The sequence below is a fragment of the Phascolarctos cinereus genome, unplaced genomic scaffold (genome assembly GCF_003287225.1).
Source record: "Phascolarctos cinereus isolate Bilbo 61053 unplaced genomic scaffold, phaCin_HiC Scaffold_2;HRSCAF=192, whole genome shotgun sequence".
NCBI lineage: Eukaryota > Metazoa > Chordata > Mammalia > Diprotodontia > Phascolarctidae > Phascolarctos > Phascolarctos cinereus.
In genome coordinates, this window is record NW_027555625.1 from 406,604,505 (window position 1) to 406,628,208 (window position 23,704).

Consider the following 23,704-nt stretch of genomic DNA (forward strand, 5'->3'; position numbering starts at 1 on the left):
AGAACGGCTCAATTAGAAGACCAGGTTTCCAAGTCCGATTCTGTCCTTTACCAGCTGTTTGACTTTGGGAAAGTCACTTCTCCGGCTCCATAAAATGAGGGACTGGACTCAGTGGTCTTAAGGTGCATTCCAGGTTCCACATTCGGTGATTTTGCCATTCTCTTTCCTCTGTCTTCCTCCGTCCCCCAGGTTTCTCCCTTCTCTTTGGGTTAGGCCTGGGTGGCAGTGTTTCCTCGGAGCTCTGGGAGGATCGCTGGGAGTGACAATCAGGACAGTGGGTTAAACAAGTCTTTTTAAAATATTTAATTAATGCCCTTTTAAAAATTTAGCACTGTGGCCGTTTCTCAATAACTACCTTCTCTTGTAAGGAAAAGGAGTATAGTCAGCTCAGACAGACAGATTGCCCATCTCTGACATTTCATACCTGTAGTCAACTGACTCTCTGAGGAATGGCAGGAAGCATAGCCGACCCTCAGCTGGGCGAGGGCGGGATGGTAGGGTGTGGAGGCAGCAGTGGTGAATAGAGTGCAACTTGCAATTGATAGAGCCTGGGTTTGAATCTTGCCTCAGATTCTGAGGATGTGTCACCTGATCTCTCTGGACCTCAGTTTCCTCATTTGTAAAATTGGGGGGGACATACCACTTAATTTCTGGGCCTCAGTTTCCTCCTGTCTAAAAATAAGGTCTCTTCTAACTCTAAGTCTGTGACCTTTTGAAGTCACTCTGTTGATGACCATTTTCTAACGTCATTCCATGGTGTTTTCTTTTCATTCTTGTGGCCATCGTGTCAGTTCTTCTGGTTCCACTTACTTTGCTCTGCTCTGGTCTGTGTGTCTTCCCAGGTTCCTCTGAATCCTTCATATTTCTTGCTTTTTTCAGCGAGATAATATTTGTACAATTTGCTCTAGAGGGAGCACCGCCCCCTGTTGGTGAGCCTCTGAGGCTGGGCTGTTGTTGAGGCCCTGGGGTCTGGCCGAGCCTCGGATGTGAGGGTCAGAGTCTGATTGGAACCATCTCTGCATGTAATCCCTTGGCCAATTCTGCAGCTGTTCCAGTTCTAGAAAGATGGGAGAGCAAGAGGCATAAATTAATTAATGGAAAAACATTTATTAAGTGCCTACTGTGTCAGGTGTTGGCCTTAGCGAGGGGGATACAACTCTTTTAAAAACACACAGTTCTTGCCCTCAAGGAGCTTACATTCTCATAGGGTAAGACCACACCTATAGGGAGCAGTGATCAGGAAGGGATAATAGAAAGGGGGAGGGAAAGGATGCATTCACAGGTGCAATGGCAGATAGCGAGATGAGCTAGGTGGATGAATGCATCACATACAAAACTGAGGCAAGGAATTTCCAGATACCACGACTATCCCCATCTTCCCCTACTCCCTGCAATTCCTCTACTTCCCCAAGGAACCACTCTGGTCACTTCACCTCTCACTTCTTTCTCTCCCAGCCTCGGAAAGAAATATGCTGCCCCTTCAGGGCAGCGAAGGGGCTTGGAAACCTCCATGCTGCTGCTCCATTTAAATGTCTCATTAGAAATGCAGATGAGGATCTGAGACCCCATCTGTTTGTGAGACCTGGAGTCCAGTGATGCTCCAGCCCAGTTAATCAATACAAATAGTATTGGGATGGGGATTTATGTGGCCAGACTCTGTAGGAAAATGGGGATGCCCAAGTCGATACTGCATTATGCGTTTCAGCCTGGTGCTTCTCACACATGACTTGTCCTTTGCAAAAGAGGGAAGGGGGAGGGAAGGAAGGACGAGGCTGTCTTCCCTCCTCTTTGGGGCCTTTGTGCTTCATCCCTGGGCTCGGAACGGGGCTTATCCTGGATTGTTGAAGGCTCCTTTGAGAGCTGGTCCTTGATGATGCCATGGAGGAAGAAGATTCAGAGGCAAGAAGGAACCTTGGGGAGGCTTTAAGTACAGCCTCTAAATTTTACAGATGAGGGAACTGAGACCCAGAGAGCTGGAGTGATTTGTGCAAAGTCACCCAGGCTTGTGTAAGTGGCAGAGGTGGGATTTGAACACAGGTCCTCTGACTCCAAATCCTGTACCTTTTCCACTGTGCTCCACTACCTGTCATGTCCTTCTGTGCTCAGGGCCCTGGGGGAATGAGGTGGACCAGAGGATATTTCTTTAGAGCACAAAAGTTTGGGGCAGCTAGGTGGCTAAGTAGACAAAGTACCCAGCCTGGAGTTGGGAAAACTCATCTTTGTGAGTTTAAATTTGGCCTGAGACACTCACTAGCTGTGTGGCCCTGGGCAAGTCACTTCACCCTGTTTGCCTCAGTTTCCTCATCTGTAAAATGAGCTGGAAAAGGAAATGGCAAACCACTCCAGTATCTTTGCCAAGAAAACCCCAAATAGGGTCACCAAGTGTCTGACATGACAGAAACAACTGAATAACAACAAGAAAGGGACAGTGGCCAGCAGTAGACTCAGGAGAAGCCTTTCCAACCTCGGTCTTCCCAGGGAAGCTGCTCTGGCTTTGGATTTCTCTGTAGAAAGTCCTAGAAAAAAGGGAGACCTCCTTTTGACCCCCCTGGCACTTTGCACCTTTCTTTGAACCATTATCACGTGCTATTTTGTACTGTAGTGAGAATGACTAGCAGAAAGGGTGGTGGACCTGGAGGCCAACCCCCTGGGTTCAATTCTGACTATGGTACCATCTCATTCTGGGACTATGAGCAAGTCACTTAACCTCTTACAGCCTCAGTTCCTGCATCTGTAAAATGGGGCTATTAATACTTTCACCACCTGCCTCACAGTTATGAGGAAAGCATTTTATAAACTATAAAGACTGTCAAAAAGGTGAGCTATTGTTATTATTGTCTCTCCTTTATATTGCAAGCTTCTCGAGGATTGGAAATGTCTTATTCATCCACTGACACTAAAGAGAGAGTCCTGCACTTAGAGTAAGGAAGTCTTCAAATACTGCCTTAGACATGTAGTAGCTGAGTGACCCTGGACAAGCTCACAGGGCGCTAATAAGGCTGAAAATGTGAGGCCAGTAAGTGCCCACGTGTATACTCATATCCATCTGTTTATCATACGTGTGTATGTATATTTACATATATACATACACACATTGTATCTATCTGTCTATCTACATCTATATTTCCCAGTGCCAAGCCCCCATCAACCTGCCTTCTACATTTTACCATGTCTTCTATGGCATAGGTTTGGATAGATATCTATCTGTCTATACACCTATGTCTTTTCAGCTATATAAATATATAGATACATATATACACACGTACACACACTTAAAGAGAAGACATTTCCCTGTCCAGGCTCTAGAATTGTAAATAGGGCAGGTCGATGGGGATCCACTGGAATGCTGATAAAATACATGGCTAGCATATATACATGTGTATATATGTATGTACCTACATGTATGTATTAGCTATTATTATTCCTATATACCTTGTTCATAGTAGGTTCCCAGCAGATGTGTGAATGAATGATGCTTACCTAGTTGTTTGGGGTGTGGTATATCCAGCATCCCAGCGAAAGAAGTCCAGTACTTTAGAGCCCCTGAGCACATGTCTTGAGTGAAAGAGCTGGGGGCACTGGACTTCTGACCAATCAGTTAACTCGGGCCAGAGATCCCAACTCCTTGGCCATAATTATAAATAATTCACATCTCTGTGTTGCTCTAACTGTTAACAAAGCATTTCTTCCACAACAGTCTTAGGAAGCAGATGATACAAATATCGTCATCTCCATTTTGCAGATAAGATGATGTTGAGAGTTTGTGATGTACCAGAACAGATAGTACTTAGCACGGTGCCTGGCACACAGGAAAGGCTAAATACATCCTTGCAGCCTCACTTGCCCGTTCTCACGTGAGCCATTGAGTATCTAAGTCAGCATTTGAAGCTGGGTCTCCTGATCCCAATGCCATGATCCAGGGCAATTTCTGCTATACCATCCTTGACATTGGGTGTAGGAGAGCCCTTGGGCACTATGCTGTGGCTAAATCACCAGCTCCTCCTTTCTCTGGTGTACCTTCTGGTTTCATTAGCTCCAGCTATACCCCTAAGACAATCATGGAATTGGAAGAAATTTCAGAGAGCGTTTGGTTAAACCCAGTGCATCAACTTTGCTCTTCGTGGCCTAGGTCTTCCTCTTTTAGTGGCCTTAAAGGACTGGAGGATGGTCCCTCCAGAGCTTAGGGAGTCAGTCAGACATTGGCTATTCCCTTTCCATTGTGCCCCCAAATCCAGAAATGTTCGAGTTTCTCCCTTCCCACTAAATTCTTTTCCCAGGCATATATACGTCTCATTGTTTTGGGGGAAGGAGACCTGTGAGAAGTCGGCATGACATCCCATTGCCCTTTGAGGAGATTCAGGCTGTCAGGCAACAGGAGATTCCTGAGGAAGAAAAAAAAATTCTGGCTTCTTGGTATCTCTGAGGCTTCCCAGCTCTGACTGTTCTGAGGGAGGGGACTTTCCATTATTTGGCAGTTTTGCTCGATGAGAGGAGACTTAAATTGTTGCCCTCCCCAGCTCTCCCTCTCCTATCCTCCTTTCCTCTCCAGCTGTGATAGAAGACGTTGCACTGTCCAAGCTCCAAAGTTGTAACTAGGGCAGGTTAATGTGGCCTTGGCACTGGGGTGCTGAAATTTAGAGAGGCCAGCAGCATTTTTAGCTCTGTAGCAGTGAAGAAACAACTGAGCTTAGCACCTGATTAGGAGACTACTTAACTAAAACAGGAAGCTGCCAAATGGGCTGCTTCCTGCCCACTTTGTCTCATCCCAAGTAACAGCCCTAGCTCAGCCCCACCCTTCTCTCCTCCCCAGCAATGGCCTCTTAGTATCCCAGAATCTAGCCCAGGTGTACAATTTCTGAGAATGGTTATACCAGCCTCCATCCCTTGTTCCTATGGATTCCTCTCTATCCATGGAGAGGTTCACATTGGACTCGTGGTATGTCAGAGGCAGGCTGCCAAGATGCTGGTTGTGGCCCGGGAGGGTAAAGAGGCCTCCGAGAGATGGTGGAAGTTTGATTTTACGTGTCCTAGAATCACGGAATGGTAGAACTAGAAGGGACCTTTGTCCATGGGCCTCATGATCAGAAATCCATGTGTTCACGCCAAATGAATTTTTCGTAGCTTCTCATTGATTCAAGCCTGCAAGGATGCAGTAAGGAGCAGGCACATGGCTAGGTTCTGCTGACTGGTATACCAATCATGTACGATGGCTAACTAGGTCCATGTTTTGGGGAGGACAGAGAAATCTTAAGCAGGTTACATTTGGCTCATAGGTCTCTAGCTGAACACCTGTGATCTGTCGATCTCCATTTTATCGCTCTGAGGCCCAGAGAAGCACTATGCTTTGTCGAAGGTCACACAGCTAGTTAGTGACAGAACTGGGAAAGAGGATCTGGACCACTGGACCACACTGCCTCCAAGCTAAGCTCTTGCTATGTACGTACCAGGCACTGTGCTGGGTGAACGGGAGTATCACTGCCCTCCAGGACTTTATGTCCTACCAGAGGGAAACAATGTGTACACAGATAAATAAGATATAAATAGGTTTACAATAGATTTATTCATCGTAATACCTTTCTAAGAAATATACATTTAATGAAATTAAATATTTAATATAATGGATTATATTTATTGGATACAAAGTATATGAGAAGGTGATAAATATAAGTATTATTTATAATAATAAAATCTATGCGAAGCAAATCCCGTATCATTTCATGGGGGGAGGTCTGAAGGGAGATGACTCCATGGTTGACTTTTTAACAAATCAGAGATGCCTGACCCAATGAATCCAGAATGAGGGAAGCCGCCTCCCTGTGCTCGTCTTAATGACAACACTAGCTAAGCTTTGAGGTTTGCAGAAGCTTTGTGGACATTTCATTGGCTCCTCAGTGTAGCTAAGGGGGAGAGGCACCATTATCATCTTCATTCTACAGATGAGGTAGCAGTGTGGGAGGGGTTAAGTGATTTAATACACAGCCATGTGTGCCTGAGCCTGGATTTGAACTTAGGTCTTCCCAATTCCATGGCCAGCATTTGGTCTATAAGCTGCACCCCACAGCTGTCTTCTATAGGGGACCAGAATTCTGTTGTGGGATCATAAAATTCAGAAAGAGCAAGTTTTTTATTCTCTTCAGCCAATACCCTCCCCGCCCCCTCTCCCCCAATTGCTTATGATTAGGAAGTCCAGAAAAAAATGTCAGTTGAGGAAAGAATTTGAACTGATATGATAACCATGTGCCCTTGAATTAAGAGAGGATACCAAACTCCCCTAGCCCTCCAAAATGGACAAGTCTCTGCGGTCAAGAAGCTTCTAGTGGAGGAGAACAGTGTATAAACAGAGAAGTAAAACCAAGATGTGAACTACGTCAGTACAACGCAATTCACACTAAGGGAGAGCAGTAACTACTTTGGGGGGACAGGTTGTCACAGAATGAGGAGAGGCCTGTCCTGTTCAGGGAGCAGCCCTTCAGCTGAGTCTTGAAGGAGAGAGAGGAGTTCCAAGAAGTAAAGGAGAGGAGGGACAGTGCTCTAGGCCTGGAGGACATAGCCTGGGAAAAGCACTGAGGTGGAAGATGGAATGGTGTCCAGGAGAACTGTGGACCAGTTCCACTGGCAGCCAGTCTGTTGATCTGTCATTAACTTTGCACCTGCTGTGCTCCCAATACCGCACACACAGCACTATAGAAGATAAGAGAGAAGATCCCTGTCCACGAGGAATTAGGAGGAGCCCACGCCAAATGTTTAGCTTGGCATCTGCTTGCTTTCGTTGTACTGCAGGCCCACCTTGCTTTTGCTGAAATTGGATTGGGGAGGTAAGGGTTCCCTTTCTTACTTCCTGCTTCTGCTGTAATCCTCATTTTCAGGTACTTGGGTTGTGCTGAGCCAGGAGCAGTCTGTTGGAGACACAGTCCCCCTAATGGGCTCAGGACCTGGTAGAAGCTCTGGATCTAACCCTGTCCGGGGTCCTCCCCTCCACCGGTTCTTAACCGGGTCCTCTACGCTTACGCTTAGTAAATATTTGTGGAATTTAATTGGACTGCAGTGCGTCAAGGCTTGAAACACTTGGACATGCTTAGCTTGATGAAGAAAAAATTGGGTGTGGGCACATGGATGACTCTTTTCCAGTATCTGAAGGGTTTTCCGGTGGAAGAGAGACTGTAGACTTGCCTGCTTGGCCCCAGATGGCAAAATGAAGAACCCCTGGGAAAAGGTGTAGAGAGACAGATTTCTTCTGCAGCAGTGGGAAATAGGGTTGCACTAAATGACCTTTAAGGTCCTTTGCAACTCAGAATCTGTGATTCTGTGCTTCTCCTATGAGGGAGAGGAAAAAACCCTCAACAAATACAGCTGCCCCTAAGTGAAATGAGTTGCCCGAGAAGGTAGTGAGTTCCCTCTCACTGGAGGGCTGCAAGTCGAGACTCAATGGCTGCTTGCTGGGGATGTAACAGAGATCTGTGTAAATTCCTTGGGGGTGAGGCCTCTAGTTTTTTGTCCTCATATTCCCATCGTCCCGAACAATGTCTTGGCATTTTTAGCAGGTACTGAATACGTTTGGCCTAGTGGATGGAATGTCGGACTTGGGGTCAGGAAAACTTGAGTTCAAATTTGGCCTCATACACTTCCTAGCTATGTGACCCTGGGCAAAGCATTAAACCTCTGCCTGCCTCAGTTTTCCTCATCTGTAAAATGGCGGTAATAATGGCACCTACCTCATAGGGTTATTGGGAGCCTCAGATGTAAAGTACTTGATAAATCTCAAAGTGCTATACAAATGTTAGCCTCTGGTATCATTATAATTGTTGTTATTGTTAAATTATTAGATGCCCGGGGATCCCTCTTCAGGTATGGGATTGACCAGGTGACCTCTGAGGTCCCTTGCAGCTTTCGAGTTCTGTGATTTCTGTAGTCATTTCTTTTGACTGGACTCCCTTTGCATCCATCTCTTCTCTCCTAGACTTTCTAGGGCAAGTATTTTCCTGTCTGGCAGTGCAGAGGGCGGGGCAGGCATTGCTTTGTCCAGTGCCCACCACCGCCTGTACATTTTGGATGGGGGCAGATGAGGGACACCAGAATAGGGCTCCTTTGGCACATCTGAATTAGAAATTTCAGCTCACTTCTGGGGTTGAATTAATCCTCTATCCCAGGCGAGAGATTAGCTAATGATATACAGGAAAGAGCGTGTGTGTGTGTGTGTGTGTGTGTGTGTGTGTGTGTGTGTGTGTGTGTGTGTGTCTGTGTGGAGTTGGCTCCTTATGTAATACCTTTGTCCTTTGGGGAAGTCACTTCTCCTCGGGGCTCCTGTTCCCCGTTCCATAACATGAGCCGGTTGGACTATATGGTCTGTAGAGCTCCCCGTGACTTTAGCATCCTATGAGCCAGTGAATCATTCGGGCTTCCTGATCTGTAACCCACTAGCCGCCCCCACTGCTGGCCCAATGGATTTTGGGGAGTGGGAGGGAACAGGGCTAACAGATGTGATCTTCTCAAAGAGTGTCAGGGGAACTTGGCACCATCCTTCCTGGGCTCAGGTGACTTTGGGGAGTAGTCTGCCCCTCCCCTATCTCTACAGTTGGGTTCTTTTTTTGCCTGTGGCAGGAGCAGACCACCCAATCTACGCTGACCTCTGGGATGAAATTGTGGAGGTCTAGAGCTACAGCCGGCCTAAAGCAGATTGATTTTTCTCCCTGTGTTTCCCATTACCTTAATTGGATCCCAGACTGGGGGTTCTGCCTGGGAGTCTTCAGGGGTGAGCAGGATTGTCCTCTGGGACTTCTGGGCCGGGGACTGTTTCTACTTGAAGTGGGTGCATTTTCACTCCTACTGAGTGATGATCTGTTCCTCCCCTCCCACTGCCTTTGAAAGCCCTTCAGCCACAAGGGAGGGATTGATTTGGTGTGACCTCCATGCTCCTTCACCACTGGGATATTTTCTCTGCTGGAGGATGATGCATGGAAAGTGGCTCAGAGCACCATGTCAGCATTTGTCTTGTATCCAAGTCAGTCTTCTGGCTACCTCCCATCAAGGTGGGGGAAGGGAGGGGATGAAGGTGAAAGGGACGAATGCATCTCCCATGTTCTAGTAGTTAGGACCCAGGTTTATCTATTTCTCTTCTACCAGACAGGCAGGGGTCAGTCAGAAAGACCCTGGTTTGAATCTTGCCTCTGCTAAGTACTGCTCTGGGAGCCTCAGTTTACTCATATATAAAATGGTGTTACCTTATCTGTAAATTCCTTCTAGCTCTAAATCCTATGATTTTGTGGAAATAAACCTTTTATCTGTGGAGCTATGGCTGTGGAACCTGAGGGAGGGGGCCACATTGCTGTCTTGGACTACTTGTCCATACGCCTGGCACACAGACGCTGGCCACCCTCTGTTTTAGTCTCCCCCACTCCTGAAACGGAGACCCCGAGAATGTTGTCCTTGGGCTCTCTCCAGGGCACTCAGTCATCCTTTTCCTCTCTACAGAGTTGGAGGGAGAGGGGGGCACTTTAGAACTTAGGGGTGGGGTGGGCAAGCAGTGTGATAGGGCAGCAATAGTCCTGGACTTGGAGTCAGCAGACCTGCGTTTGAATCCCCCTTCAGACACGTAACTGACCATGTGACCTTAGGTAAGTCACTGAAAAACTCTTTTCTCATCTGTAAAGTAAGGATAAACCTTACACTGCCTAGACTTGTGAGGAAAATAGACTGCAGGCTCCCTGAAGGCACGGCTTTCTCCTGGTTGTACTTGTAGTTGCCTAGCATGGTACCTGGCATGCAGTAGGTGTTTAGTAAATGCTTGTTAATGGAAGGATTAACAATGTTTTGCAAACCTTAAATCATTATAGAAGTGTGAGTTTTAATGACTGCTATTTCAAAGGTCCATTAGTCTGGGTAATCCGCAGTGAATATGGTAGCCCCTCCATGCCTTGTGGCCAACCGTCTTCTGATTACTGTCTCTGAATTTTGTTTGCTTGGCTCATGAGAGCATAGCTTTAGAGCTGGAAGGGACCTTCCAGGCCCTGGCATCACAGACGTGCCCTCAGTTGTCCGGCCTGAATTAAAAGCCTTTCTGACTTGGTGTAGGACCTCTTAGAGATTGTTTCCTGGTGGAGCCTTCAGCTTATCTCTAGACCAAGATGAGGTGTCAGGATAGGACCTTAAAGGGGTGTGTGTGTGTGTGTGTGTTTGTGTTTTGGGGGAGGAGGGGAGATATCACCTCCATGTTCTTTCTCCACCCCTACAACTGGCTCTTTGAAATTCCTTCCTAACATGTCACATAATAATGATTTTCATCATCCTTGGATTTTGGTCAAAGATTTATCTTCCCAGGAAACCTCCGAGAGAACTGTCTAGGACCGTTTCCCCTTCACCCATAGAGCTGTTCCAAGGTGTGATTCTGGACTAGTCAAAGGATTACCTGGCCTGAGAGGCTTCCCACTAACCTAACTTCCCCCAGGATAGTATATGAGAGCTCTGTGTGGGGTGGGGGAAGTCTTTGGCAGCCAGGGAGAGGGGGAGGAGCTAGAATCAATTCAGGAACCATCACGTGAGAGTCAGAAGCATTAGCCATCTTGGGTCCCAGGTCTCTCAGGCATGTCCACCCAGTGACCTTTGCTCCCTGGAAGAAGACAGACCACCCCCTCCCCCGACCTGCTTGGTGCCTGCACAGTTAAACATGAGGCATCTGATTGTCCTTGGTGCCCAAGCTCATGGCTTTCCCCAGGGGCTAGGGCTTGAGGGATAGGGGTGCATACAGGGGTGTTTCAGATAATCGTTGTGGTTTTTAATTTCGTTTCATTTGTTTTCCCTGAGAGGATGAGAAATATTCTGGAACATTAATAAATGTGAAATGCTATTATCTCTTCTGTTCCTGAAAAAGGGAGGGGGCATTGGCAGAAAGTGGTAAAGGAAGGAGGATCAGGTAGGTTCCTGCCCCCTGTGTAGAGAAGAAATCATATCATCCTCTTGTCCCACCTACCCCTGCCCCTCTTCCTTAGATCCCAATCTGATGCGCTGCGCATTTCCCACCCTCAGGGAGCTTCTGATCTGCTGGGGAGAGATGGGGGTGTCCTCGCCCTTGGAGGGCTTCCATCGTGGGGGAGATGGGGATGAAGACAGCAGGCGGATATTTTCTTGAGGGGAGTGGAAAGTGCCTCTCCAGAAGGGGACTGCCAGAATATCCAGGCGGCACCCTGCTGGTCGGGCACCAAAGGTTCCCTTCCTCCCAGGTGAACTTACCTCTTAATTAGCAGAGAGCAACTAGCCTGCTGCATAAATGCTAATTAACCCCTTGGCTCTGGAAGTGGCGTTTTCCTGCCCTGGAGCACTAATGCAGAATGCATTAGCTGCACTTAATGGCTGAGGAAGGAGGGGGAAGGGGGAGAGGGAGAGAGGCCCAGGGGTCAGTTTGCTCAGTAATAAAGAGGCCGCTCTCCAAGGTCTGGCCGGGAAATGGCAGAGACCCAAGGAGCCCCAGGAGTGTGGCTAAGGGAGGGAAGCTGGTGAGTGGCCCAACGCAGGGGGAGAAATGCAAAAGATGTGAGTGGGGGGTGGAGGGGAAGGAAATTAGGAAGTCTAACTTTCTGCTGCCCACATCTTTGAGCTTTTGTGTTGACCCTGTCTGGGTGAGGCCCTCTGTGACTGGGAGCTCCTTTCCTATCTCCATCTCTTATACAGTCCTCCAGGGGCAGACCAGGACTGCTTGTCAGAGGGTGGAGATGGGTTGGGAGAAGGAAGGCTTCTTCTTCAGTTATATTTATCCTGTGAGCTCTCTGGAGCGGAGGGGCTATGCCTGGCTTGAGTTTTCCAGAGCCCCTCTGGAAGGTCGAGGGGTGGGATCAGTGCTGACCTAGAAGAGCTAGTGGTTTCCTTAGAGCCAGGGGCAGTGGAAGGTGCATGGAGATCCCGGAACAGGGGAAGAGAAGAGATGAAGACCCTTCGGAGCAGAAATGCCAGCTTGGCTTTCCCTCAGCTCCTGACCCTGCTGTCTTCCTGCTCGGGGTCACGTGAACTTGTTTCTTAAAATATTATGATAATTTTATTTCGACACTGTCAGTTTCCTTTGTAATCCCATGCATAGTTTATTTCATGCATTGAACAACGTCATCCTGACGGGACTTTTACCAGATTGCCGAAGGGACCCCATGGCATAAAAAAGGCTAAGACCCCTGCCTTAGTTTCTTTTACCCGTCCTCCAGGTGGCTAGGGGCTAAGTAAGTCGCTGTAAGTGCCCTATTTTTGTGACGGGAATTTGAGCAGCACTTCGCATCTTGATCTTGATTCAATGAAGGAGAGGGTGAGGGGGTAGGGGAGCAGATTTAGCCAAGGACCCGCCTCGAGAATGCTCAGAAACGTGCAGGCAGGGCTCCGGGACTGAGTTCAGGGTGGATTCTTGGAGTCCTGGCTGATATTACTCCCCAAAGGCTTTACATAATTCTGGCCTGGCTCCCTCCCCATGATGTCATGAATGCTGAGTTGGAGTCAAGGTCATTCCATCCCATGTGGCGGTGGGGGAACAGGATGCGGCCTCCCTTGGCAAAGTGGCCTCTTCTAGCTCTTCCTGAGTCCAGCTCAGGCCCTGGGTTGGAGACTGAGCATTTGTGGTCTGGGTGTGGGGGGAGGGGGGGCCGACGAGCCTTGTCTACTGGGGGATCTGAAGATGGGGTTTTGAAAACGTAGGAGGATGTCAAGTCTTCACAGTCAATCTAGACAAGTCAGGCCAGAGCAGGATTTTTCCTGCTTACATTGGAGGCTGACACCCTCTTGTCTGCCCTGGCTGTGGAGAGAACATCGTCTTCAGGGTTCCGAGTCCTGAAGAATTAACATCCGCAGAGCCAACTTAATCCAGGCTGACCTGTCCCCAGGACTCCAGGCCGCTGGCTGAGGTACTCAGTCCAATTAAAGAAGCATTTCTTGAGAGTCTGCCCTGCACCAGAGCTCTATGCTAGGTCGGTCCTGGGAAAACAGATTCTAAGTAAGAGAGTGTTAGCCTCACGGGCCATGTAGTCTACCAAAGGGGCATAGACTCAGTGTGGTTGGGGAAGGGTGAGGCAGTGGAGAGATCATTCTGGCAGAAGGCGGGAAGATCTAAGTGTAAATCCAGCCTTACTGGCTGTATGACCCTGGGCAAATTGCTTGACTTCAGTCTGCCTCAGTTTCCTCAACTGTAAAATGGAGATGAGAATAGCACCTACCTCACAAGGTTGTCATCAGAACCAAATGAGATAATGTGTGTGAAGTGCTCCGCAGAGCCCCTACCTAGTGGGGTCTGTGGATAGATGCCAATTCCCTTCACCTCTGTTATTGACCTCTGTTTGACCCCCGAGCGAGGCACTTGACTGGGGGCTTCAGGGAAAGGCTTTCGGGATTTCCAAGGGCTACTGCTATTTTTTTTCCTCTCTCAGAATTTCTTTTCTCTCTTTTCACCTCAGAGGGTTGAAAGAGCTCTTCTCCCCTGCTGGCATCCCCAAGTGTGAAGCCTGTAGTCTTCTGACCATACTTGCCCCCTCCCCCACCCATGGAGGCATCTCTACTGCCCCTTCACCCCCTCCCCAGTCAGGCTCTCTGAAGTCTCAGCTTCTTCTTAGTTGGACTCCGAACCCTTGGCCAGGTCAGGTTTGTAAACCTTGGACACCAACCTAGGAAAACTTCCCCAGATGTCTTCTCAGAGCCCAAACCAAGAAATCCCAGCAGCTGTTCACACACCCACTTCTCCTTCACTGTAAATCCCACATTTTGTCTGTCTCCTCCCTTTATTCCCTAATCCTCCCAGCCTGCCTTTCCTCACCCCATCAGAGCCCAGGCTGCAGCCCCCACAGATCGACTCTCCTTCCTCCACGTCTTTCCCTTGGTGGGCCCTGACATTGCTCCCCAAACCAGCGAGAGGAGCGCTGGCGTCCATCTGTCCTTCTTAGAGGACTCCTTGGCATCTCCTTTTGCTGATGCGTGGGCTCTGTACGCAGAGGAGTAGAGAACCGAAGAGCCCCTCTGCATATGGCTAGCTCACCCCTGCTTGAAGACTTCACTGCCTTCTGGAGCGTCCCCGTTCCCTTTCTGGACGGCTTTACATCTTGGGAGGTTGTTGCTTATGCTCAGCTTAAAAAAAAAAAAAACAGATGCCAAATTTTAAAACTGACAGGATTCTTGGAGATCATTGAACACTACCTTCTCATTTCACAAAAGAGGAAACTGAGGCTGAGAGAGTATAAGTGATCAGCACAGTGCCTGGCATATGGTAAGTGCTTAATAAAGGCTTGTTGATTGCCCAAGATCACACAGGCTGTAGTAAGTAGCAGAGTCAGAATTCGAACCCAGGTTCTCCGATTCTAAATATATCGTTGCCCCCCCCCCACCTGCCCCCAAGACATTACATAGCTGGTGAGTGGCAAAGCTGAGACTAAAGCCTAGAATGCCTAGCTCCCATTCCAGGGTTCCTTACACACTGAGAGCTTATTGGCTTTAGGGTAAATGGTCTGAAAACCCTCCAACCCCTCTCCTTTCCCAACACACCTCTCTTCCATTTTAGGAAAACGTGTTGGACTATGTAGTCATTAAGGAATTTTAAACAATAATAGCTGAGTCAGCTGATTCTGACTTAAATGCTGAGATCTGTCAGGCTCCTCAAAATGTCTGTGCCAGGTTTTCCCCAACTTACCCTGGCTTTTCATCAGCAGCCCTCTTTTCAGGCCCCATTTCCAGTGAACAGGAAGACCCTTCCTGTAGAGGAGTCATGGCTGGTAACAACTCTTCCCCCTTACCATGTCCCCTGTGTTTGGCATCTGGACTGACTCAGATGTCCTGGGGCTGGGGGAGAGGGGGTAGACAGTTCTCAGTGACACTGGAAAATTTGGCTCTGTAACCTCAGGGATCGAGCAGGGAAGGCTAAACTGAGGTCCTTGGGAGAGGAAATAGAATGGAGGTGGTTAAGGTAAAGGGTTCAGAACTTCCAGCCTATTTTATTGTGAGTTTTCCTGGATGTCCATGACCCACAGGATGCTGGAGAGAGGGAAGAGGGCAGAATGAGGTTCCACTTGTTTCTGGAATTACTGGTTCCTTACTACATCTTTGAATTTTATGTGAATTCTGTGTGTGTGTATGTGTGTAAAGGAGGGTATCATATTTTAATTAGTGGTGGTGTCAAAGTAGGGCTAGATTAATTATTGGAAATCACGAGTTCCAGATGGTTTTAATTTTCACAGCAGGGCACTGGCATCTCCTAAGGTGTGTGTGTGTGTGTGTGTGTGTGTGTGTGTGTGTGTGTTTATTAAAATCAGACGGGATATTATTCATACCCACTGTGTTTTAGGGGCAACGTGGTCCATTTGCTGTAGCTCCAAGGATACTGCAGTCAGGAATGCAAGGCAGTGATTTGTATTAAGGAAAAGCAAGCTACTTGTCACTGAAATGAAATTTCTTTGGTGTGAAGGCAAGGGAAGAGGAGAGAGGTGACAAGATAAGGGGTGGGGTATGGAGAAAGGACAGCTACTAGAGAAAACTGGACAGCAGATGAGCAAGGGGACAGAGGAGGGATGAAAGGTAAAGAGACAGGTTCAGGAGAGTGGGGGGTCAGAGTGCTCACCCTCTGGATTCTAATTTTTATTTCAGCCGTAGCCCTATTGTAGTCAGCTCTAAATACCCTTCCCTTCCTACCTTCCCCCTCACTCCATTCTGTTGATATCTCTGTGACCTATCACTTCACTACTCATTTTGGATTAGGGTCCCAGGCAATCCAAGAGCAGGCGTTCTCTCCCCTGCCCCCTCAGGTCATTTATTAGGTCTTGGCTTTGAATGTATTCATTGGGACTCAAGCTAGTTAGTGACCACAGAGCTTCTGGGACCAACTCGGGGTGGGGTAACTCCTTGTTCCGGAACAGCCCCACCTCATTTCCTCCCTCCAGGGTCCTTATGTTTCCCTTCTCACGCCCCTTCCCTTCGGGCCTGACCTGGCCATTAGGGCCTTGGGAGGGGAAAAAGGAGGGGGGCATTAGCAGGTGCTCCATCTTCCAGATGTTCTCCCTGGGGGGCCTGTTCCAGCTGTTCTGGGAACTGTATGATGGTGCTTAGGGAGGGTGAGGTGTGTGCATGTGTGTGTCTATCCCCAAAGTCCATCCAGTCTACTGTTCTTGGCCCTGATTTATATGTACATCTGCCCTCCCTACCACCCCTCCAGGGAGAATTGCTGGAGCCAGGAGGAAGCAGAGAGGACTGGGCGCTGCTGTTCAGCTCTTAGCATCAGATAAAGCCAGCGTTTTGAATGGGGATGGGGTTAGAGGCCCTGGACCCCATTCTCTAGAGGGGTGGGGACAGTGGGGAAGAGGCCAAGGACTGGGCCTCTCCCTCTGTGATTCATAAATAACAGTGGCGTTGGGGGCATTACTGGAATTATGCTTTTCCTGAGATTCCAGATCATACCCTTCCTCTCCCATCCCTTTTCCACTGAGGAATCCTGGAAAGGGGAGTGGGGGAAGGAAGGAGGGACAGGGACAGGGTGGGGAGCAAGAACCGTCTGGTCAGAATGTCAGGGGAGCCTCGGTGTTCCTATAGCCTGGTAAAAAATGCCTTTTTTTCCTCCCTTTCTAAGCTCAGCTTCTAGTGGAAACAGACACATTTGGCAGTCAAGTCCGGATCAAAGGCAAGGAGACAGACTTCTACCTTTGCATGAATAGGAAAGGCAAACTCGTGGGGAAGGTAAGTGTTTCCCATTAATTCATTTGTAACTTGAGCATTACCTTGGAGCGATGACTGTGAAACTGTAATGATGTGTCCAGGACCCTGCCTGTCAGCCCCAAATGAAAAGCAGGACGCGGGGATGTGGAATTCTCACCGCCCTTATCTTTATCGTCTGTGTCGTTTCCTTCCCCCCACCCCTTGCCAACTCCCCAGGTCCCCCCCTTACACTTCCCCAAACTGTAAAGCTAGACACCTTGGGTAAGCACCTAGGAGTTTATTACTTCTTATGACTGGTTTGGTAGAAGACTCTGTTCTGCAGATGAACAGGCTGCTGCTGCTGCTGATAAATAACTTACATTTATATAGGACTTTAAGGTATGCAAAGTATTTTATGCATATTTTTTCATTTAAATCTCCCAGCTACCTTGGGAGGTAAATCCTGTTATTATCCTGTTTTACAGATGAGGAAACTGGGGATAAGAGAGGTGACTTCCCCAGGGTTACTAGCCAGTAAGTGTCTGAGGATGCATTTGAACTCAGCTCTTCCTTGACATCGAGGCCAGAGCTCTATTTATGACCCTGCCTAGCTGACCGATGGGCTATCCTCCTCCAAAGTGAGGGAGTTTCCACCCAGGACTAGGATAAGTGGCATCTTCTTTACTCAGAATATAGAAGGGGAGCTTCCCGCAGGTCAGAGGCTCAGTGCTTGTTTTAATAACCATGGTGGGACAGCAGAACAATGCAGTCTGAATGTCTCCATCAGCACCAGGGCCTCATGGTTCTAGCATTACAGGGAGATTTTATTTTCGATTGATGGTAGGATCCCTGCACGATAGCAGAATGAAAGAACTTGTTTTGAGCAAAGTTACGAGTGAGGAAGTTTGCTTGGCTAGCACACTGGGACTTTGCCGATGGTGGTGGGCTTTTGTATCCACCCCCACGAGGCAATAGGAAACAATTGGAGGAGAGACACGGTCCCCACCCCAGCATCCCTCAGGCGTCCCTACGGTAGCTGTGGGACCAATTGGGGCTGGGTCCCCAAGAAACTTGGGCCGCAATTGGAGGAGACACATAGTCCCCACCTTTAGCCCCCAAAAAATGTTCCATTGCGTTTTTTTGGCGGGTGAAGAACAGGGAATATTTTTTGTTTGTTTGTTTGTTTTGGGTTGGGCAATGGGAGGTTAAGTGACTTGCCCAGGGTCACACAGCTAGTAAGTGTGATGTGTCTGAGGCTGGATTTGAACTCAGGTCCTCCTGAACCCAGGGCCCATGCTGTATCCACTGCGCCACCTAGCTGCCCCCGAAAGGGAATAGTTTTGAAAAATATTTATTATTTTGTTAACATTCTGGTTTCTCTGGCATCCTCTTAGCGTTGCTGGTCATGAGTGGAGGGAAATCACCCTTCCCCGGGCACGGGCTCTGCTTGCCTCACTGTTAGACATTCCCCACTTCGGACCCTTTTTTCCCCATCCTGGCACCTCCAGGTTTAGGAACAGGAGTTCTAGAGCTGGATTCTGGAAGGCAGACTTCTAGAACTCCGATTGGGAAAGAGTGAGCACTGGATCTGAAGATGGGAGAATCAGGTGCTAAGCCTGTATAGCTGGTATAGCACACACAACCTCTGTGACCCGAGGCAAATCATTGTACTTCCCTGGGCCTCAAAAATGAAGAGGCTTAGGCTAGATGAATTCTGAAAGCTTCTCCCTGCTCCCAGTTCTGTGGTCCTATGACTCAAGAGGCTGCCAGTAGTTTTTTTTTGGGGGGGGCGGGGAGGAAGATCTGAAGCACTTGTCTGGGTCTGCAGCCACACATCTCCAAGGGCAGTGAGAGCCTTTGAATGGTGAGTTGGTGATGCTGTCACCCAGTAGTGGGTCCTAACACCTCCAGGGGAAGCTAGACTAACCCCCCGAACCCCAGGGGTCTCCTCACGTGCCTGATAGAGTAGATGTAGGTGGAGGACAAATGTGCAGCAGGCAGGAGGCTGGAGCCAGGGGGAGGAGGGAAGGATCCTCCCTAGCTTTGTACAATACTGTATTTGGAAGGAAAAGATTCCAGACACATTGCCCACATTAGCTTCTCAAGAGCAAAAAAAAATCATAGTAAGTCTTCTCGATGCTAAAGAGTGTGTTTTTAATTAGTGATCCAGTTTCCACTGTTTTTGTGGCTAGGTGGGGGGGGGGTCAGAGGAGGAGGTACTTCTCTGAACGAAGGGGTAGAGTAGATCATGGTGGCCCCGGTTTCCTGGGGACCCAGCCCCAGTTGGTCCCACAGCCACTGTAGGGACTCCCGAGGGATGCTGGGGGTGGGGACTGTGTCTCTCCTCCAATTGTTTGCTGTTGCCTTGCCCTGCGTAATCCCTTATGCCTGCTTTGTTCTCCTTCCCACTCAGCATCTTGGGATGTTTCCCAGGCACAAACCTGCTTTGAGTTTAGTACGTTTTATTATAATAAAATTTTTGTGTTTGTTTCTCATGATCACCTACAAAGAGCTAGACCCACCAGGGACAGTTATGGGACCTGGCCAGGCAGGAGCTGCTCTCAAGTCCTGTACAGCTCCCTTCCAGCAAAGGCTAGCCATCCTTGAGGTCAAAAGAGCAGCCCCAGTCCCGCCAGGCCGAACCCTTCCCGCCTTCCTTGGTGACTCACCCCTTCCCCGGGAGCCCGTCTTCTGTTTCCTGCATTCTCACCCTCTCTCCTGTTCATTGACATTGGTGACTGTACAGCTGGCACCGGCCTTCGATTGCTGTTCCCTTCCCACCCCTCAGAGCTACCTCTCTCTCCTAACCTCTTCCCCTCTTCCCAGACTGGGTCCTGTTGCATTTTAGCCTTCCTCCTTCTCTTCATTAGTCTCTTGCCCTAGCTTTCCCCTCCTGGGTCACCTCTTCCAGCTCCTGTAGCATGGTGCTGACTCTCAGGCAGTGAGTCATCTTCCAGAAATTCACCTGTCTTGTTCTTGCCCTGTGAAGGATCCTCCCTCCACCCTGTACCTCTCCTGCTACCTCCTAAAGACCTAGCTCCTGCCTTCAAGGATAATATAGTCTAGAGTGTGTGATGTGAGCCCCCAATAAGTTTGAAGCCAGGTAGAACGAGATAAGGACAAAGGAAAGATCCCAAAGGCTGGAAAAAACTTCAGGAGATTACCTAGTCCAGCCTCCCTGATTTTACAGTTGAGGTGACTGAGACCCAGGGAAGGGAGAAAAAACCCCCCAAAATGCCTTTACCAAGCCATAGAAAAGTAAGTAGCTCAATTTGCGCCATGCTTATTTGGATACATGCCTTATCCTTTCTTGTGGAATATAAGACCTGGGTTCGAATCCAGTGCCTTAACTTGAAGGAAGAGAGGTTTTCTAAACTATGTTGGTGAGGAAAGAAGTGTATTTCAGGCATGGGAGGATGAATGGCCTGGGTAGAGGTAGATAAGGCAGGACTATACTGGGAAATGAGGGGTGGAGGTGGGAGAGAACAAGATGGGGGTGGGGTGGGAAGGGAAGGATAGATTTTGACCTGACTGGAGGAAGGGAAGTGTTTTGGGGGGGTAACGAGCTGAGGTTGGAGAAAATGAGAGCATCTTGACTAGATGTTCTGGGAAGTCCATAATTGTTTTAAAATTTTCAGTCTAAAGTTTGGGGAAGGAGCAGCTTCTAGACTGAGTTTAGCTTTGATTCATGTAGCTTCAAACATATGAACTTGAGAAAGGAAGCAAGCAAATCATTTGAGAGAGGTTCTCTGGCTGTGAGGGAGGAGCTGGCCATCGGCAGTGGTCTCATTGAGCGGTCACTGTGTTCTGAAGCAACGAAAAGGGAGAGACGGATCTGAGGGGCACACAGGTCAGTTAACTTGGGCTTGACTCTGAGTCCTTTGTGCCGGTGACAGAGCAAATGAGGCTTCATCATGATCGATTGATAACAAAAGCTTTTATTTCCATTGCACATTAAGGTTGAATGCTTTCCTCAAACCCTCCTTCTGAAGTCAGCAGAACAGATATTATTAATAAATTCCATTTTACAATGAGGAAACTGAGGCTTGGAGAACCTAAGTGACTTGCCTAGAGTTAGCTGCCTAGTAAGCATCTAAGCTGGAACTTGAACCTGGGTCTCATGAGCCCCATCTGAGTCCAGCTGTTTTTCCACCAGACCACTACAGAGGCTTGCAAGAGGTAAACTGGGGGTTGCCTATAGGCCTGCATTTTGTTGGAGAAGATTTGGATTCTGTCTTTGCTGGGAGGAAAACTCAGTAAGGGAGAAATGAGCATGGTGAGGAACTCGAGGGCAGACTAGAGACAGATCTAAGGAAAGCGAGGTAGCCTCTTAAGGGAGCATCCTTAGGGGCAGTGAAATAAGTGACACATTTTATGATCTTCTGTTTTTGATGCCAGAGAATTCTGCTGTCTGTAGTTTATAGGCATTTCTTGATAAACTGAGAAGTGATTGTAAGCTCCTTGAGGACAAGGGCTGTCTTTTGCCTCTTTTACCCATCGCTTGGCATAGTGCCTGGCACTTGGTAGGAGCTTAATAAATTTTTATTGATTAATTTCTCTAGTGGGCCAGTAACCTACCAAGGGCACAGTGTTACAGCTTTGACTAGAGTACCCTGAAGTCCCCCTTCCTTGTTCTAGAGCAGACTACCCTTGGGAGGTAGCGACGTGGGGTATGCTGGGCACTGCCAGCTCACAGGGCCTGGGACGCTCAGGCTTGGGAGGAATCCTCCACTAATGCTGTTAAAAAGAGCTCTGCAACAAAACAGAATGCTCCAGGAGGCCCACTCAGAGAAGGGTTGGTGTGTTGGGGAAGGCTGTTATTGAATCGGTTTGAGGCAGTGTGTGGGAGGAGAGGTGGAGAGGAAGAGAGAGAAAGAGGGAAGGAGAATGAGAATATGTCAAGGGGAGCTTTTTGGACACGGGATTTTGAGATGAATTTTAAATGGCTGAATAGGAATTCAGTGAAGTGATGGGAGGCAAAAGTGCTACTGAGAAGGCTCCAGAATTTCCTGCTCCCAGAGGAGGTCTCTCCCTTTTTCTCTTGTATGGTTAATGGAAGCAGGAATCAATTGAGGTTTTTTTTGGTTTTTAATTGTGAACCTTATTCTCCTGGTCCTTCCTTAGGTTCCTTACCACCAGTGACATTTTCCTGAGTGACCAAACTGTTTGGCCTTACATCAGATATGGTGTCCCTTGGGATCTTAATATCCATTTTCTTGCTTCCAATATTTAATGCATCCCCAGGAATCTGAGTACCTTTGAATGTAGGTCATTATTATTTACCTCCCAAGTTTTCTGTGAACACCCCCTCTACAACGTCCAACTTCTTTCCCAGTCTCTAATGAGCCTCCTCTTTGCTCCTACTGAATGCAAACGCATACACACAGGGACACACATGCATATAAACACCCCCTACCACATGCTCCCTGAACTCTCAGCAATTTCCATGAAATACTTTATCTTGGAAGGGCATTTTGTATTTGTTTATAAGTTTTTGAAAAGTTCAGCACTCTGAAGTATCCATGCTCATTCTCAACTCAAAGGTGAATGTTACTGGAAGCATTTGGGAGAAATCCTTGGAGTCATCAGTAAGTTATGAAAACCTGAAAGGGAAAAAAAAAACCCTGCAGTTTCCCACTTCAAACAAAAGGTTGGAACTCTCTACTTAATCTAAAAAAAACCCCAAAAAACAAAAAAAAAGCAGACTGACCTTGAGATTTCCAACTTGGCTGAGAATTGGTCCATAACGAGGAGTATGTTCTGGCTAAGTTTGGAGAAGCTCTTGGAAACCCAAGCAATATTAATATGTCCTTCCAGCCTGGGATTTGTGCTTTTTTCGACCTTGCAATGATCTCTGTCAGGGCTGTGCAGAGGCCCCTAATGGGCAGACTAGGATTTCTGGAAAAGGGAGATTTAAGGCCCTTTTCTTCCAAGTGCTAGGAGAGTAGGGTCAGGGTGGGCCTATTGGGCAAAAAGCTGGGGCTCTTCCTGCAGACCCCCTTCTTTCCTTGCTAGATAGATTATGTGGCATCTCAATTCAATAAACTTTATTAAGTGCCTACTATCTGCTAAATGTTGGAGATAAAAAAAGAGGGGAAAGACAGTCCCTGTCCTCAAGGAGCTTATAATCTAATGGATTGTTTCCTATCGTTAGAGTGGGGCCAAAGGCAGCACAGACTCAGGAAGTGATCATACAAGTCCCTTGGAAAAAAGCCTGGTTGGCCTTAAATGATCTCTACCTGCACTCTGGTGCTGCAGCCTTTGCTGTCTGAACCCCCTTGATTACTCTTTTCTAGCCTGATCCAGGAGGTCTGGCCATGTGGCATATTTGGAGGCTTTGGGCGCAATGTATTAAAAAACAATTGAGACCCTAAAGATGTAGGGAGGATGAGAGAGTGAAGGGACTGAGGAAAGGGGGTAGTTGGAGAGAAATAAGGCTAGGAGACAGGGAAAGCGAAGCAGGGAAGATTTAGAGAAGTTGTCCAAGGAGCAGAATGGGTAGCTTGTAGAGGAAAGGGAACAGGCTAGACATATGGACCCCAGTTGCATGTGGGCAGTGAGGAAAAGGCATGGGAGCTGAGGTAAGGAGAGCTTGGTTGGGTCCTATTCTGACTTGGGGTTGGTACCCAAGGACAGAAGTCTATAATGGTAGTATAACAACAACAACAACAACTGCTACTATTACTACTACTACTACTACTACTACTACAACTAATAATAATAATGATCATAATAATAACAATAACTAATATTTATATAATGCTTACTGTGTGCCAGGCATTGTGCTAAGTGCTTTATAAATATTATCTCATTTGATCCTCACAGCAACCCAGGGAGATAGGGGCTGTTATTAACCGTATTTTACAGATGGGGGAATTGAGGCAAATAGAGGTTAAATGACTTAAGGAGTGTCACACAACTTGTAAGGGTCCGAGGCTGAATTTGAATTCAGATCCCCTGACTCCAGGCCCGGTGTTTTATCCATATGTAGCACTCTAAGGTTTACAGAGAACTTTATACGTAGTATCTCATTTGATCTTTACTTCAATAAATCCTCAAGGATTGGCAGTAGTTA

At 47.8% G+C, this 23,704-nt stretch overlaps 1 protein-coding gene across 1 annotated transcript in view; it reads left to right on the top strand.

The window, feature by feature from the left end:
• Positions 1-23,704, top strand: part of FGF18 (fibroblast growth factor 18) — a 48,455-nt gene that overhangs the window by 21,198 nt on the left and 3,553 nt on the right. The window contains exon 4 of the mRNA XM_020992414.2: positions 16,565-16,671. Within this exon, the coding sequence (XP_020848073.1) occupies positions 16,565-16,671 (107 nt within the window). The remainder of the gene's footprint in view (positions 1-16,564; positions 16,672-23,704) is intronic.